The 17485-nt window shown below is 42.5% G+C and overlaps 1 protein-coding gene across 1 annotated transcript; it reads left to right on the top strand.

Annotated features, from left to right (window-relative positions):
- Positions 1-6: 6 nt before the first annotated feature.
- On the top strand, positions 7-16432 carry ZNF239 (zinc finger protein 239). The gene is given in 6 exon segments (XM_067710164.1): positions 7-25; positions 764-804; positions 6450-6575; positions 13502-13535; positions 13537-13634; positions 13637-16432. Coding segments are annotated over 4 exon segments (1632 nt in total). The 5' UTR covers positions 7-25; positions 764-804; positions 6450-6541; the 3' UTR covers positions 15103-16432.
- Positions 16433-17485: the final 1053 nt, after the last annotated feature.

Below are 17485 nucleotides of genomic sequence, written 5' to 3'. Positions count from 1 at the left end.
GGGGAGGGCGCGCATCTTGGCGGAGGTGCGAGCACGGGCCGCACGTGTGTCCGCTCGCCGCGGCAGCCGCTGCGTTCGCCGGTTCTGGCCGCGGTCACCTGAGACCAGGCGGCCCCTAGCGCTAAGCCGGCCGCGGCTCCGAGAGGCCCTCCTCTCGCCTGCCTGAGCTCCGGCCTAGGCCGGCCTGGGAGCCTCGCAGTTGGCCGCACCGGCCTTTTCCGCGCCGGTGACTGGCCTTATTCGAAGGAGGATTTCGGTGGACGTTAGGGGACCGAGAGGGGCTCCTGTGAGAGACCGAAGTTTCCGTCCCCACAGGCCTGTCCTCGCTGAAAAGAGATTGCGTCAGAGCCCCCGCACCCCAGAAACGAGTCAGGCCTTCAGGCGTCTCGGGCAGCCGAAATCTCTGCCGAGAGGCGACACACACATCCTACCGGAGAGCTCCTACTGCTCTAACTAGAGCGTTAGGGCAAAAATCGCAAAGCCTGGGGAAACGCACATCTTACAGCTGCTGGGGCCAGTGGGAGTTTCTTACCCTCATGGGTTTGCGGGGGAGGCTTGGCCTGTTTGGTCCCAAGCCTAGTGGAGAGATGCGAGGGAGGTGCAGCTTGGAAAGACAGGAAAGGCACCCCAGGAGAGGGTGTGTGAAGGTAGCAGGAGCTGATTAACTTTTTTCCTACAGTCTTGCTGGACTGCTTAGTCTATGTCCTGCAAGGTGGACTTGATTTTCATGGTTTTTTCGCTTTCTCTAACTCTACTTTTCCAGGAATCTATCCTTCTTGAGAGGAGGAAATGACCAAGTTCCAGGTGAGTTGGGGTTTCTCTTTTCTGAGAATGTAAATAACCTTTCTTGGGAAGGACATCAGCATTAATTGAGTGCGTATCTGGTGTCAGGTCCTGTCTTGGTTGTGTGGTTTTTTTATTTATTGTCCGACTTCAGCGTGAGACATACATTATTTTATAAATATGGGTGTAGGAACATTAAGATACTAAGAGCATATATCTATCAAATGATGTCACTAGAGTCTGCACAGATAATCTGCTGACTTTAAATTCCACCTCAGTTTTCAGTGTACCACTCTGCTTCCATGAATTTGGCCCACTCCCCAGAGCACTGGGCTATGCTGTTTTATTGAAAGACTCCACACAGCATCTTTTTCTGGTCCTGTCTCTCAAAGCATGTCTTTTCCTGCCAGGCATTTCACGCACATTGAAAGTCATTCAAAGCTGTTACATGCTCAGTCCAGTGCCAAGTGGTCTCAGGAAAACAAATAGAATTATAAACTACAGTGCTGGGCTTCCCTGGTGGCGCAGTGGTTGAGAGTCCGCCTGCCAATGCAGGGGACACGGGTTCGTGCCCCGGTCCAGGAAGATCCCACATGCCGCGGAGCCTGTGCATCCGGAGCCTGTGCTCCGCAACGGGAGAGGCCACAACAGTGAGAGGCTCGCATACCGATAAAAAAAAAAAAAAACTACGGTGCTTTTCTTCATGAGCAGGTGATGTATATGAAAAAAGGTATGCACATTACCAATAATCATTTATTAAACCTGAATGAGTTACAGACATGAGAAAATTTGTTACATAACAACACCGTAATTACCATATCACTCCCAGAAATGCTCCTCAACCAGGCTGTGCATCAGAATTATCTGTGGTGTTCTTTTAAGAATTAAAGGTTCCTAGGCACCATTCCCCTAGACATACTAAAAGGAGAATTTCACTTTTTTATCCCTTTGACCTTTTGTACATCCAAAGATTTATTGCATTTATTGTGAAATACTTCTCTACATGCTTGGCAAAAACAATCCTCACATCCATAGGAAAACAGCATGAGCTCTTATAAAAACTGGTTTGTTTAGAGGACAGTAAGCTGCTTCAAGGTACTGAAAGCATGACATCTCTGTGCCTTGAAAATAATTGAGAACGTCAGCAAAGATTGACATAAGTAAAACCCTGTGCTCTTTTTATTTTCCTTCTCTTCTTTCTCTTCCCTAATGAAGATTATTCACGGTGATGAAGTTGGGGATTGCTAGTATAGTGAAATTTTGAGATTCTGGCATATGTTAATAATTTTTTGAATTTAAAGAAAGGACTTCATTTCCACCAGTACTTACTGTTTTCTGTGTACCAGGAGTTGTCTTTGAGTCTGCTGAAAGGCAGGACTCCCATTTAACCCCCCTCTCCCTCTGTGACCTTGGATAAGTCACTTTACAGTTATGAACCTTAGTTTTCTCATCTTTAAAATGAGAGTGCTGAGTTTGATGATCTCAAGTTTTATTTCATTATTTAAATTGAATGTGAATTTATAAATATTTACCATTTAGATTTTGAGTCAGTTGTGCTAGTTGCTGAGGATTTAAAGATTAGTTGAGTGTTGCCTCTATCCCTGAGAATCTTATAGCCAGTTTGGGAGACAAATTTAATAGCTATAGTAGAGGTATATGCAAGATACTGTGAGATCTTTGAGAAGGAGAAATTTAACATATCCTTATGCTTCAGAAAGGAGGTTGTTGATTGTCCTGAAACTGAAATGGATGGGACGATGGGAGAAATATAAGTCAGGGCAGGAGCAACATGTAAAGGGCTCTTCTAGACTAGAGCATGACATTCGGATGACTACAGGTAATCCAGGGTGATGACAGCTCCTGCCCATCACTGCCTTCTGGATCACTGTTTCCTGCCCCTAAGTAAATTGTTGGATCTAGCAGGGGTGGGCTCTGGAAAGGAAGTGCTAAGCTATGTGATACATGTAGTTTCGAGGAGTTTGACATTTACATTAGTACAGAAACTACTATCCTGTAGCCTTATACTTTGGTTGGCCCTCAGGATACTGAGTCCATTCTCCCACAGGAAGCACAAGTTCCACCTTGGGGTGACTGAATAGCTCCACTGGTACCTGGGGAGATTATTCATTATTCAGATTCTTTCATTTCCAACTTTGTCTTGCTTTAGCGAGACCACTGTTTCCTCTTTTTCCTTTCCCCTGACACACTGAGTCCTCTAATTTGGTCCACTGTCATACCATTTCTCATCTTGGAATTTTCAGCCTACTACAAAGTTGGTAGTCCATCAACATATCCTTTCTGTTTTCAACATGGAATTCTCCCTACCACTTTATCTGTGGGATCTTAAAAAATTAATAACTCTTGACTGTCCGGTCCTTGGATTGAAACATGACAAAACTTGTATTTTGAAGATTTGGTAGTTATTGTGGCCTAGCTAAGAAATGAGGGCCTTTCCTAGAATAGTAGGAGCAGAGATAAGAAGAAGTAACATGCTGGAGGGAGATTTAGGAGATAGAATTGACAAGAAGTGGTTTGATTATGGTCAAGGTAGGAAAGGAGTCTTAGACATCTCAGATGACAAGGTGGAAGATGGATTAAAATATAGGAGGAAGATCATTGATGGACTTGAATCTCAGAAGGGAAGGAAGGATTCCATCTAGAATGTGCAAGGAGAGGTTAGCCATGGACAGAAAGAAACCTGTTGTCTCTGAAAAGAAAAAGTCCAAAAGAGGAGTACTCCCCAGCCGTGTTTTCCTAACAGGTGTGTTTACGCCTCTAAGGCCACAGTCTCTGCTTCTGCTGCTTCTTTGTCCCACCTTTGCACAGGGCCTTGCAGCCTTCTCTAGTCCAACCTCATCCCTCTTCCTCAGACACAGTGGAGACTGTGACCTTTAGAGGAGAGCCTGGGAGGAAACAGCTGCTTCTCCTTTGTTGACTAGTGGGGTAGAGTCGCTCCTGCCGGGGGACCTGGTTGTCCTCAGTTTCCTGAGGGTGTGGGTGGTGCCCCTTCAGGCTGAGGCTTATGGTGTCAGCACTTCTGAAGGTTACTGGGTACTCCCCTGGCCCCAAGTTGAACCGCTGCTTTCAGCTTCACTGGCTCTCAGTTGTTTTGTGTATATTCCATCCTCTGCTTTTCAGTGTGTGGCCTGCAGACTGGTGCCAGCCAACAAACTGCTTGTTACCAGTCTATAAATATACAAGGACAGGGCTTCCCTGGTGGCGCAGTGGTTGAGAGTCCGCCTGCCGATGCAGGGGACATGGGTTCGTGCCCCAGTCCGGGAAGATCCCACATGCCACAGAGCGGCTGGGCCCGTGAGCTGTGGCCGCTGAGCTTGCGCGTCCGGAGCCTGTGCTCCGCAACGGGAGAGGCCACAACAGTGAGAGGCCCACATACCGCAAAAAAAAAAAAAAAAAGATATAAGGACAGAAATTGAGAGTTTTTTAAAATTTTATATCTGTTGAATCTTATTTTAAAAATTGGCATTGGTATTTTATATGTCTGCATTCTTATTTTCTAGTAACTTTTTAGAAAATGTATTTTAAAAAATATGTCTGTGACATGTTAGAAAAATCTTAAAAGAAACTGGTCCTTCACCAGAGGTAGTTCAAGAAGTGTTGCTCCATCAATAGAACCTTGGAGGGAACCAGACTCACTGTGAGGTTAACTAAATAAGTACTTGGACTCTTTTTACATGCCAGGCCCTGCTTGAGGGCTTGGGGATGCAGCCATGAACAAATCAGGCAGCCTCTGTTCTTGGGGAACTTAGTAGGGAGAGACAGACTGTAAACAAGAAAGAAAATGTATAGATTAGAAAATGAGATAAGGCATAAGTACAAAGATAATAAAACAGGGAGAAGTGATGGTTACTGGATGCTCCCATGGATTAGTCAGTCAAGGAAATGCTTCTCTGAGGTGGCAGCAGTTCGACTGAGATCTGAATGATGTAGAGAAAGAACATTCTGGGCAGAGGGGATAGCCAGTGCAAAGGCCATAAGTGGGATGAGTTTGATGTGGTCACAGGGGCCAGGTGACTTGTGAGGGAGGAGGGACTCAGGCTGAGATTGGAGAATTGACAGGACCCCAGTCTGCAAGGCTTTGCAGGCCAAGATGAAGAGCCTGGATTTTACTCGGTGTCCATGGAAACGCCTTTGGGGAGTTTCATGCCTTGAGTGGTATGTGTTTTGAAAGATCACCCAGGCTGCTGTGTGGAAAATCCGTCACGTGGGGGAGCAAGAGATACAAATTTAGGAGGTTAGTGCAGGTGGAGAGTTAATGAAGGCTGAGACTTATAATGATAACAGTGCAAGGTGAAAAGAAATGGGTAGCTTCAGATATGTTCAGAGGCAGAGTTGAGAGGACTTGGTGATGGATAAAATATGAGTGAGAAGAGAATCAAAATGACTTCCAGGATTTTGGCTTGAGCAATTGGGTGCGTCGTGTGGCTCTTTACTAAAATGGGGACAACAAGGGAAGACCAGATACTGATGGAGATTGTTGGGAGCAAGAATTCTGTTTGGGGCTTGGTGAGTCTTAAGTGTCTTTTAGCCATCCAAGTGTAGATGTAGGTGGGAAATTGGAGCCTGGAGTTGAGGAGAAAGGTTAGGGCTAGAGGTATATGGGAATACCTAAGGAGAATATTTTTTGGTTGTGTGTAAATGTGCTATTTTTATTTCTTCCAGGAATGGTCAACTACTTAGTTTAGAAGAAGAAAGGACATATGATTTATATGACTAGTGAAAAAATTGAGATCAGAAGTGTACTTTGGCTGAGAGGAAAAAAGAGGAAGGATCAAAGGATGGTGATCTTGATAAAGCAGATGTCATGGAGGAGGAAGAGGAGAAAAAATAGGAAGATGTTTTTAAGGTGTGAATTTTGAGATATTAATACTTCAAAAGAACAGTGGTCCAAATAGTGAAATGGCCCTAATTATGGTTGTTGAGGCAGAGATCATTGGCATTAAAGAGATTAAGAGGGACTTCCCTGGTGGTGCCGTGGTTAAGAATCCGCCTGGCGATGCAGGGCACATGAGTTCGAGCCCTGGTCCGGGAAGATCCCACATGCCACGGAGCAGCTGGGCCCGTGAGCCATGGCCACTGAGCCTGCGCTCTAGAGCCTGTGAGCCACAACTATTGAAGCCTGCGTGCCTAGAGCCCATGCTCTGCAACAAGAGAAGCCACCACAATGAGAAGCCTGCACACTGCAATGAAGAGAAGTCCCAGCTCGTTGCAACTAGAGAAAGCCTGCCTGCAGCAACGAACACCCAACGCAGCCAAAAAAAAAGAGAGAGAGAGAGATTAAGAAATGTGAGGTTAGCGTGTTGGGTAATTTGTTCTCATGAGTGTTGAGGTTGTCAGGATAACAGTAGGAATGGGGCGGAAAGGACAACTCAGCAGTGACCATGATATGACACTGATAAGGAGAGATTCAGTAGTTGGATAGCTTGAGCTTGGGTGAGTTGTGGGCAGGAGGGGAAGTATTGGGAATAAAGTAGCAAAGGAGATGAGAAAGGAAAGGTTTTCCATCCAAACTTGGATCACCCCGATCCTTGAACTGCACACTTCCTCTGTACCCTTCTCCCCTCTTCCAGTGCTCCCAACCTCACCTTCCTTCTGGGGCATTTGTGCAGATGGTTGTCAGTTGAGGAAGAATGTGCTTAATCTTTTAGGAACCAGTAACCTTCAAGGATGTCTCTGTGGATTTCACCGAGGAGGAGTAGGGTTGCTGGACCCTGCTCAGAGGAAGCTGCACACAGCTGTGATGCTGGAAAACTACAGTCACTTGGTCTCAGTGGGTAAGAACATGAACCTGGACACCAGTGCACTGCAGTCTCTGTTTCTTCAATTTTAAATATCATTTGGGCTTGGGCCCCAGGAGCTGTAATTCAGGAATCAGTTTCCTAATTTCTTTTTGGCAGAAAAGGATGTTTCTGATTATTCTAAGCAGCTAAAGAACTTTACTTGGTAAGAATTGGAGAATGGTAACCTTACTGAGTTGTCCAAGAAACCATACCTGGTCCATCACTTATAAGCCAGAGTTTGGGACTGAATTTTTTTTTTTTTTCCCCACACAGTCACCCAATCCCTGTGTGTTTCTCAGATGTGCTCTCTCTGTTGGAGCAAGTTGAAGATCATTATATAATGGAGAATTCTCCATGCCCATTACCTTTAGTTCCTGGTGTAAAGCCTCTAAACTCCCCACCTGGCTTTCAAAGCCCTTCATGCCCTACTTTTACCTATAGAGCATTATTCTCTGCTGCCCCAATGTCACCCTCCTTTCCAGCTAAGCCTGTTTCCCTGAGGTCCTCTATGCTTCCTTGTTCTGGGACCTTTGATTACCGTGCTCTGGTTTCTGGTTACTTTTGTCTGTTAAGATTTTATTTGAACTCCATTACCTGTGTGAAATCTTTGACTACCCCTCCCTTTCGACCTCCTTCTTTTCTCAGAACTTTCAATTTATATCTCACACAGGCTCAGACCTGATTACATATTATTTTATATGCTTTTATTTTAACCATTGGATCTGCAAGTCTGATTTATTTTCTTGTTTCCAGCCAGGTTTCTGGAGGGAAAGCAACGTATCTAATACTTATGCTGCTATATGTACATAGTCAAGATTTAAAAATTGACTGCTGTAGAGTTTAGCAGCAAAGAAATATGTCTTACAGTCTTGTAAAAGAGACATTATGGTAAACACAGTATGTTACTATAAATAAATTCAGTAAGTCCTATGAAGCACAGAGAATTATGCTCTGAGAGAATGAAGGCATGGGATGGGACAAGGGTGAAGTATGTATTATTGAGAGTTTCAAGGAAAGCTTCTGAAGTGATACTTAAACTGAGTTCCAAAGGATTAATGGGCATTAAACAGGTGACTGGGTAGGGGAAGAATATTCCAGGCAAGGGAATAGTGTGAGGGAAGACCCGAAGACCTAAAAGGAGTGTGGCTAGAATACAGGGAGCATCTGGGAAGAATAGAGTGTGGCCTGGCTCATTCATGGCATTAAAGGCATGGGTAAAAAATGTGAATTTGTGTTGAGTTCAGTGAGAAGCCATTAGAACAATGAAATGGTATGAACTGATTTACCCAGGATCACTGGGACTGCTTTATAGACTGGTTTGCAGAGAGGCAAAAGTGAAGTAGGATCTATGCTTACAGTTTCAAGCTCTGCTTTAGGTTTTCCTTTTTCTTTGATATAAAATTGAACATAGTTTTCCAACATTTTTTTATGTAAGTAAGATATAAAAATCACAAAATTCAAGGAACACAGATGAAGATTATGAAGTAAAGTCACTAATAATAGCTTGTGTATCCACTTTTTCTGTGTTCTCCATGTATGCATTTTACAAATACGTGTTAAAATTTTATGAGGTTATACTGTATGTATTTTTCAACTGGGTGTTTTACATCATGTCTTAGAGATCTTTGTTACATCATATTAACTCCCTGTAAAAGGACCCCTTTTCTCATTACATCAGCATTGTCTTCTACTATTACATACTCATTCTTGATAATATTTAAATATTTTAAAAAACAGTTATCACAAGATTTCACTACTGCTTATAAAACCTACCATTAATACAGTTCCTCCTCCACTGATTTTCATAGACCTGTCATTTCTGCAGCCGTTCCCAAGTATTGTACAGCAGGGATATTGAAGCAGTGTCCTTTGGCCTTTAATAACTTCAGCCCACTCCCTGATTTAACTACTCCAAACTGCACAGCTTTTCTCAGTGTTATTTTTTTCCTTTTTCTTTTTGCCACTACTTTTAAACTTTGCAAACTGTGCACAAAAAGTAATACATTCACCTAGGTAAAACAACTCCTATTGAAAGGCTTATAATACAAACCAGTCTCCCTGCTCTGCTGCTCTTCATGCCACAGAGTGGCTTCTCAAAGCACTCAGTTTGAATCCTTTCACTTGTTCTTTATGGTGTTTGCCTTCATATTTACAAATATGCTCATGCAGCTACTTATTTTCCTTTTTTTAAAGAATAAATGCACTCACATGGTTAAGAAAAGAAGCATTAAAATATGCACAATGTTACTTGCAGTTATGCCTAAAAAAGCCGGGAAAAAATGTACACTGAGGATTTTGGACAAGCTGGAGAAGGGCAGAAAACAAATTATACATGAGTAGCAAAGAAAAGATTTGCAAATGTACTAAATGTTTTTAAATGATTAAAGTTATACTATAAAAATAAAAACAAATTAAAAGGTGCACAGTGAAAACTTTCTTTCATGTCCCTGACTCCACTCTACCCAGGTTCTGGTCATTTGCTGTCACAAACTGTCTGCAGTGACTAAATCTTGAGCAAGTATCACTTCACAGCTGTGCCAGGAAATCTGAAGAATAAAACCCCCAAGCTGGACTGCTGAGTGCATGCATTTGTGACTTTGATACATAATTGTTAAAATGTCCTTCTGGGGGGGAGGGTGATACCAATTTACACTTACAAGCTGTGTCACCATGCTTTGGGTTTTTTCCAGTGTTAACGGGTAGAAAATGGCACCTCATTATAGTTTTAATTTGAATTTATTATATTATGGTATACTGCAATTTTTTTCAGTTTATCAATATTTGATATTTTGTATTGACTTCTTTATGTCATAGATGAAGATTTAGCTCTTTTACATTATTTCTCCCAACATGCCCATCTTTCCAACAATTTGTCAGTCGCATCAGTGATCAATGCTTAGTTGCTTTGACTTCATAATTCTTGTTCCTGCAGAGTCAAATAGTATAATATGATTACAGTTCCTTTTTTTTGTTTTTTCCCTTTCCTAAAACTAATACTTGCTTTTTAAAATATATTTTATTTGGGTTTTTTTCCTTTCCATTCTGTTTTACAGAGTTTTGGTTGATTTGGTTAAGTATTGTTTTCTTTTATATATAAACGATTGATTCAGCTTGTCTTGACTTCTTTGCTCACTGCTATTTATTGTATATCATCTTATTCTTAAAGTAATTTAAAAATTTTTGCTACAGTACTTTGCTGAATAATTGTTTCAGTAATTGTTTAAATCCTTTCTTGTCTGACAAAGTGTCTGTTCCTCCCACTGAAATGTTTGATTGGCTGGGTATAGAATGGAATGCTAATTTCACAATCACTTTACCTCCAAAATTAGAAGATATTGCTCAGTTGACTTGAGGTATACAGTATTGCTGTTTAGTAGTTCATTGTCAATATAATTCTCATTTATATTTGCACATAACCTGGCTTTTCTGTCTGGATGCTTTTAGCATTTTCTCGGTTTGTTTGGGGTTGTTTTTTTTTAAATATTTATTTATTTATTTTGCTGTGTCAGGCCTTAGTGGCCGCATGCAGGATCTTCATTGCGGCATGTGGGCTCTTCAGCTGCGGCATGTGGGATCTAGGTCCCTGACCAGGGATCGAACCTGGGTCCCCTGCATTGGGAGCTCAGAGTCTTAACCACTGGACCACCAGGGAAGTCCCTGTTTGGGGTTTTTTTCCTTGACGTCCTGAGGTTTCACATTTAGTGACCTCTGAATCTTGAATTCTAGAAAACATTTTTTTCCTGTTAGTTCTTTGATCATTTCTTTCCCTTCATTCTACCTCCACTATATTCATCGAACTCCTACAAGATGGGTTTTAACTTTTATCTTTGCATCTGTCTACCCTTTACTCTTCATTCCGGGAGTACCCCTCAATCTTCCACCTTAGCCAGATGTTCGTTCTGCTCTTCAGCCCATCTTGATTGCAGGCCTTAGAATCAGACTGCCTGACACCTGGTAGCTATGACACAAGTTACTTGATCATTTCAACCTTGGTTTCTTCTGGTGTAGAATGGGTGTCCTAATAGTTCCTCTCACATAAGATCATGCGACCAGTATCTGAGTGCTTCAAATGAGCATAGTAGATCTTAAATATTATGATTATCATCTTTTTCAATCCTTTCATTAATTTAGAAGAATTCTGATTATTCTTCATAGCAATGTGTTTATATTTTATTATTAGATTGTCCCTTTTTTGTTTGTTTGTTTTTTTGCGGTATGCAGGCCTCTCACTGTTGTGGCCTCTCCCGTTGTGGAGCACAGGCTCCAGACACGCAGGCTCAGCGGCCTTGGCCCACGGGCCCAGCAGCTCTGCAGCATTCCCAGACCGGGGCACGAACCCGTGTCCCCTGCATCGGCAGGCGGACTCTCAACCACTGCGCCACCAGGGAAGCCCGATTGTCCCATTTTTTTTTTAGATGTGATATCCCCTCAGATTTCTCTGGGATTTTAATTATGAACCTTTTAAATTCTATTTCCTCTGTTTGTTGAGTTTGTGTCTCTATTGATGTTAGTTTTCTACATTTTTTTTTTGTCTCCTTATGTTTTCTCAATTGTCTTCCCCCCCCACCAAAAAGTCTTATGTTCGCAGTATGATACTGGAGTGTACATCCTCAGCTGATGCTCAACCCTTTTTGGTGCATGCGTGTTCTACTTACAGGGACACCTCTGCTGACTGGGCTTGGGATGGATCTAATAAGAATCCAGATGGTGAGTGATGTAGACCCTTTTTTTTTGAGGTTACCTGTTCAGGCCAGTAAGTTATCTGGGACATGCCCTGCTTCAGTCTCCAGCTCTGGGGTGTCCTCCTTGTCGAAAATTCCACTTCACAGCTTTTCTTGAGGCTTTATCCTGGGTACATGTGGAGTCAGTTGTTTCTTTTTGTACCTCAATCCTGTCATTTTACAGGTTTGGCATTACCTCAGCTTCTGCTTCCCTCTTCAGCCCAAATAATACTATTAGGAGTCCTTGTTTGGCGGACAGTTTATTTTGTTTTTGAAGCTTTATACGAGGCCGCTACCTTTAGCCTCCCAGTATTTCATTTTTTGTGGGGAAGAGGGTCATTGGGAGAGTGGTGCTGCAGCAACTAGTTGAGCCATTAGAAATGCTTAACATGATTTGATAAACCTCTTTCCAGAATAAACCTCTCTTACTTCATAATTGTTGATTCTGAGCTTGGAATTTCTAGGACTTCTTGAGAATTTCTCCTACTTCTTTAGGAGGCTTTTTCTGTACATAATTTGAGCTGTGCATTTGTTTTTTTCCTACTTTCTCCATTAGACCTCATCCATCTGCTCTTTATCACTAGGAGTTCCCCAGCATTCTAGTGATAACAACCTTTCTTTTTTTTCCAAGACTACTGTGGTTTTGTTTTTGTTTTTTTGTCATTTCAGTGTAATATGAGGATCTTCACGCTAATTGTTTTGACTAACATACATACCACAGATCTTCCTTGACTTACAATGGGGTTACATTCCCATAATCCCATTGTAAATTGCAAATAGTGTTAAGTCAAAAATGCATTTAATACACCTAATCTACCAAACACCATAGCTTAGCGTAACTTACCTTAATCATGCTCAGAACACTTAAATTAGCCTACAGTTGGGCAGGATCATCTAACACAAAGCCTATTTTATAATAGTGTTGAATATCTCCTGAAGTTTATTGCATACTATACTGAAAATGAAAAACAGAATGGTTATAGGCATATTGCTTGGAGCTGTGGCTGCTGCCATTGCCCAGCATCATGAGAGAGTATTGTCCAGCATATTGCTAGCCCAGGAAAAGATCAAAATTCAAAGTACTGTTTCTACTAAATGCACATCGCTTTCACACCACCATAAAGTCAAAAAATCGTAAGTCAAGCCATCGTAAGTCAGGGACCATCTACAGTAAGTCTAAAATCTGTATTCCTAGCACAGTTCTCTCCCAGGAGTTCCAGACCCATGTATCTCACTGCTTACTGAACAGTGCAAGAATGTTCCACCAACACCACAAATTAAACAAGTCAGATTCTGAGTTTGTAATCTGTCACCCTTCCCCACTCCAGCCTTGGAGATTGATTCCCTATGTTATGGTATAGTACCCCCATACCTAAGTCACTCAAGGAACTTGAGGATCATGCTTGGTGCCTCCTTTCCCTTTTGAGTTTAATCAGTCATCATGTGATTTAGAATGAATCTCTCCCTTTCTCTCTGTAACTATCCTCCTTACCACTTTTCTTCTGATTCACTACAGCAGCGCTCTCTCTCTCTGCCTTAAAGTCTTGCTCATTTTTGATGGTGTTTATAATCAAAGTCAGTTTCATTCCCAGTTGTAATCCTTTAATAGCTTTACATCTCGGAGGAGTCTCTGAGTACACACCAAGCCCTCTGAACATGTCATATTTTCTCTCCACATTTCACTTTATTTTTTTCCTTACATTTGCTCCCAGAAATCTTCCCCAAGGTTTGAGCTGAATGCCCCTACTCTGTGCTCCCGTGACTGGCTGCGCACGCATCTATGGTAGCACTTACATGGTATTATTGTTGACCTATTTGTCCTTCTTCCCAGTAGACTCTAGTGTGTCAAGCAAAAGGATTTCTATTTTCTTCTTTGTATCCCCAGCACCTATTAGATTACCAATTAAATGCAAATTTAATTAAAATAAAATGAAGTAAAGTGAAATGAAATGTGGCAAGGATGTGGGATCCATAGCCATCTGCAGGGCTGGGATATGAATACTTTTATTGGCTTTACTTAAAAGCAGAGACAAGATTTCTGTCTTGTGTACCCATGCCCTCTCCCATCCTGACATTAACCCAAAGGACATGACTATACGGACAAGACTGAACTTTTTGCTAGCTACCTTAGGCACTGCAGTTCTGAAATCTTGAAATCTACCCTTTGTCTGTTATCATTGAATTCTCTTTGTTCCCTAGGAGACTTGAATGAAAATTCTGTGGAGAATCAACAGAAAGGACTTAGGTTATCTCTTACCTGAATAGCTTTCCTCCTGGCAAATATTGGAAGAGATGTCCAGTACAATAACTGGGAGTCAGGATTAAATTGTGAATCTTCAGTGTACAGGAACCCTGAACTAGATGTTCCCCCTTGTCAAAAGTGGGGAGAAGCATCTTCTCATATTTCCAAAAACAAAAGCAGTTTGGTGACTCTTCAGAGTGATGATTTAAAAAACATGGAAAGTGAAGAATATTTGTTTTTGAAAGTCCCAAGCCAAATGGCCACACAGGACTCAGTGACGTTCTGTAAGAATGAGCCCCAAGATCCTCAGGAAAGCAAAATTCTGTTTGTAACTGAAGAAAGCACTGAGAGGAAAATCTCAGAGAGCAAAAGTCCTCCCATCGACCATTGTTCAGAGAACCTTCAAAATAAACTTGTGTCTGATGTAAAAGAAGTGGTCTCGCCCTCATTCAGAGGTGAGACAATATGCCAGATTGGCCAGTCGAAAGAATCCTTGGATCCCTTTGACTGTAAACACAAGGACATTTGTGGTTGGAAGTCATGGGTGATCAGTTGTAGTCATCAGAGAGCTCATGCAGAGGAGAAGCCCTGCACCCATTATGACTGTGGGAAAATATGTACCACCAGCCCAGGTGGTCACCCAGGTGAGAAAATCCACACTGCTGAGAAACTATACAGATGTAGTCAGTGTGGTAGGGACTTCAGTGAGCGCTCAGAGCTAGTCCTTCATCAGAGGGACCACACAGAAGAAAAGCCCTACAGATGTGATCAGTGCGGGAAGGGCTTCACGAGAAGCTCAAGTCTCCTTATCCACCGCGAAGTCCATGCAGATGAGAAGCCTTATAAGTGCGACAAGTGTGGGAAGGGCTTCACGAGGAGTTCAAGTCTGCTCATTCATCACTCAGTCCACACAGGCGAGAAGCCTTACAAATGTGACAAGTGCGGGAAGGGCTTTACTCAGAGCTCCAAACTGCACATCCACCAGCGAGTGCACACTGGAGAGAAGCCCTATGAGTGCGGGGAGTGTGGTATGAGCTTCAGTCAGCGCTCCAACCTGCACATCCACCAGCGCATCCATACGGGGGAGAGGCCCTACAAGTGTGGAGAGTGTGGGAAGGGCTTCAGTCAGAGTTCAAACCTTCACATCCACCGATGCTCACACACGGGGGAGAAGCCTTACCAGTGCTATGAGTGTGGGAAGGGCTTCAGCCAGAGCTCAGACCTCCGCATCCACCTCAGAGTCCACACTGGGGAGAAGCCCTATCACTGCGGCAAGTGCGGGAAGGGATTCAGCCAGAGCTCCAAACTCCTCATCCACCAGAGAGTCCACACTGGAGAGAAGCCCTACGAGTGCAGCAAGTGTGGGAAGGGCTTCAGCCAGAGCTCCAACCTCCACATCCACCAGCGGGTCCACAGGAAAGATCCCCATTAAGTGAGGTCTTCAATCGCATGCTTGTACTCTGAAGACTTAAATATTTTTAACATCACTCTTAGTTTTATATTCTCAGGATATAGTAAGAGTTATTCAGATAACTTCCCTCACTGGAAAATCATTTAAAGTATTTAACTACCAAGCACTTTGTTATGCTACACAGTGAATTGATTGCCCTTGTTCCTCAGATGGGTAGAGTGAAAATGTCTATACTCTGCTGTTCAGTCAGTGTTACTAGAACTACATACCCTACCCAGCATTTTTAAGTGCAAGAACCTTATATTTCTCCAAGCAGAACATGTTTCCTTTGTTCACATTCTCTGAGAAATTGGAACTTTGGCTTCTCTTCAAATCACGTGCGTTGTGTTTTCCTATTTCCTTCCAGCCCTGAGTAGCCCTCTCTAAATTCTGGTTATACAATATGTTAGTTTTAGGTTGAGGGGGTGGTTGGAGGTATAATGGGCATGGAAATCTGTTATTGCACACACGTACTACAGCCTGTGGCCTCACAAGAACGTGGAGAAGAGCTACTCGTGCAGTACACCCCACACACTACAGGATGTGGGACCCCTCCCTCTCCTCCCCACAAGGCAACTGCTCAAGAACATAAGTAGTTCTTTTTCCTGGGTGCAGCTAGTCTGTTGGGGTGCTTCCAGGTCTTGCCATCTCAGATGACACCCCCACCAAATTAAAGCCAAGTAGGGTACCTACACCATGTTGAAACATGTTAAATGAAGTTGAAATATATTTAAATGTATTTAATTTGTCTCTCAGCACTGAACCTCTCTTATTTCCTTAAATTTCTTCACCATCCATGTTCTGAACCAAACAAAGGAGTCAGGAGAGGGAGTTCTGATATTTTTCTCTTCAGACTCAACTTGTTTTAATATTTCATATACCCCCAAAAAGTCATTTGTATTTGCAGCATCGTTATTGAACCAGACTTGGGTCTGCTTGCCCATGCACAATAAAGCCAATCTACTTACACTGGGTTGTGAAGGAAGTGCACCATTTACTGCAGGGCACCAAACAAGGGGTCCAAGCAGCTAGTGCTCAAAAGGCCTAAACTCCCTGATGGCTTTCAGGGAAAGAGTTTAAAAGGGTGAGGAAGGGGGGACTGGGGTGCATGATCAGCTCGTGGACATTCTTCTGATTGGTTGGTGGTGAGTTAATCGAGAGTCAACATTGTCAATCTTCTGTTTCCATCCTTTCTGGGGTCTAATTGCTTGTGGGCAGCATACAGTTAACTTCTTCCACCTGGTGGCAGATTCGGTATCTGCAAAACAGCTCAAAGGACATTGCTCAGAATATTATCTATAGCCCTTCAGGAGGAACTATAGGTCCTTGACTTTATTTAATGGCTAAACTATTGTTATTTTGTCTTGCTTGACTGTTTTCCTTTCTTTCTGCATTTTCTCACTTCTCTGATTAAATTTACTCTTTGGAACTCTGAGAAGACTTGGAGAGTATGTTTGGGATGACCAGGCTTAAAATATGCAGAAATAATTCATTTGGGGTGTGGAGCTAGGACACCGCAAAGGGTTAAGCTAAAACAAGAAGCTTGTGCAACAGTTGAGAGAAACGTGATTGGAAATACATAACTAGAGTGGAAGTTACTATACAATGAACTCCTAATTGCAGCCCTGATTTTCTAAACAATGACTGATGATTCCCCAAGCAGTGCTCAGGAGGCTGCCCAGTCACCTATATTTCAGTTATCCACCAATGACTAATATCCATACATGAAAAATGGTGGGGGGGATATGGATGCAATATTTATTACCTTGAGAAGGTGGGGTTGTAACTGGTTTACCCTGATCAAAGGTAACCTGAAGCAGTTAACTGGACATAGATAACAGGGAAGTGACATGTTAACTTAGGGGAAATGTAGTTAATCTCAAAGAAGGAATGGAGGAGGGCCACAGATTGAGACTTGCCTTCCTTCAAGAGATAGTCCCAGAATATTTGACTCCAACTCAGAGCAGCCCACATGGAATGGTTAGGGTGGTGACCCAGCATATGCCCTTCGGCATTCTGTAATACACTCACTTGTTTGGATACTGTAAGATGGCATCACAAGTGATGTGATTCTGCTTCAGTGACCTCTAGAATGATGAATACCTCCCAGTTTCTCCTGCCCTCATAAGATTATATCTGAGCATCTGTTCTGGATTTGACTCGTTTATCATATATGTCTTCTAATTGGCTGATGTATATAATCTATCTGGGACTTGGAGTCAAATAAGATCACAAGAATCCATGTGCACTGAGACCAGAGGGTAGATTTGAAGTCCAAGTTTCAAACGCGTATAAATTAGCCTGTTTTTCCAAGTCTCCTTTTATACGTACCTTAAGTTATCAATGTTTTTAATTATGGTTAGCTTTTACTGTTCTCTTTTAAGCATTACCTTCCTTAATACAACTGAAGTGTGATCAGAGTCCTTGGGAAGCATTTCACTGATTGTGGTAAGGCAGTCTGGGGGAAAAAATTAGTTAGAAAAAGAGACTT

Source organism: Pseudorca crassidens, chromosome 16 (genome assembly GCF_039906515.1).
Source record: "Pseudorca crassidens isolate mPseCra1 chromosome 16, mPseCra1.hap1, whole genome shotgun sequence".
Taxonomy (NCBI): Eukaryota; Metazoa; Chordata; class Mammalia; order Artiodactyla; family Delphinidae; genus Pseudorca; species Pseudorca crassidens.
Note: the sequence above shows the minus strand (reverse complement) of the source record. Positions and strands in the feature narration are given on the sequence as shown.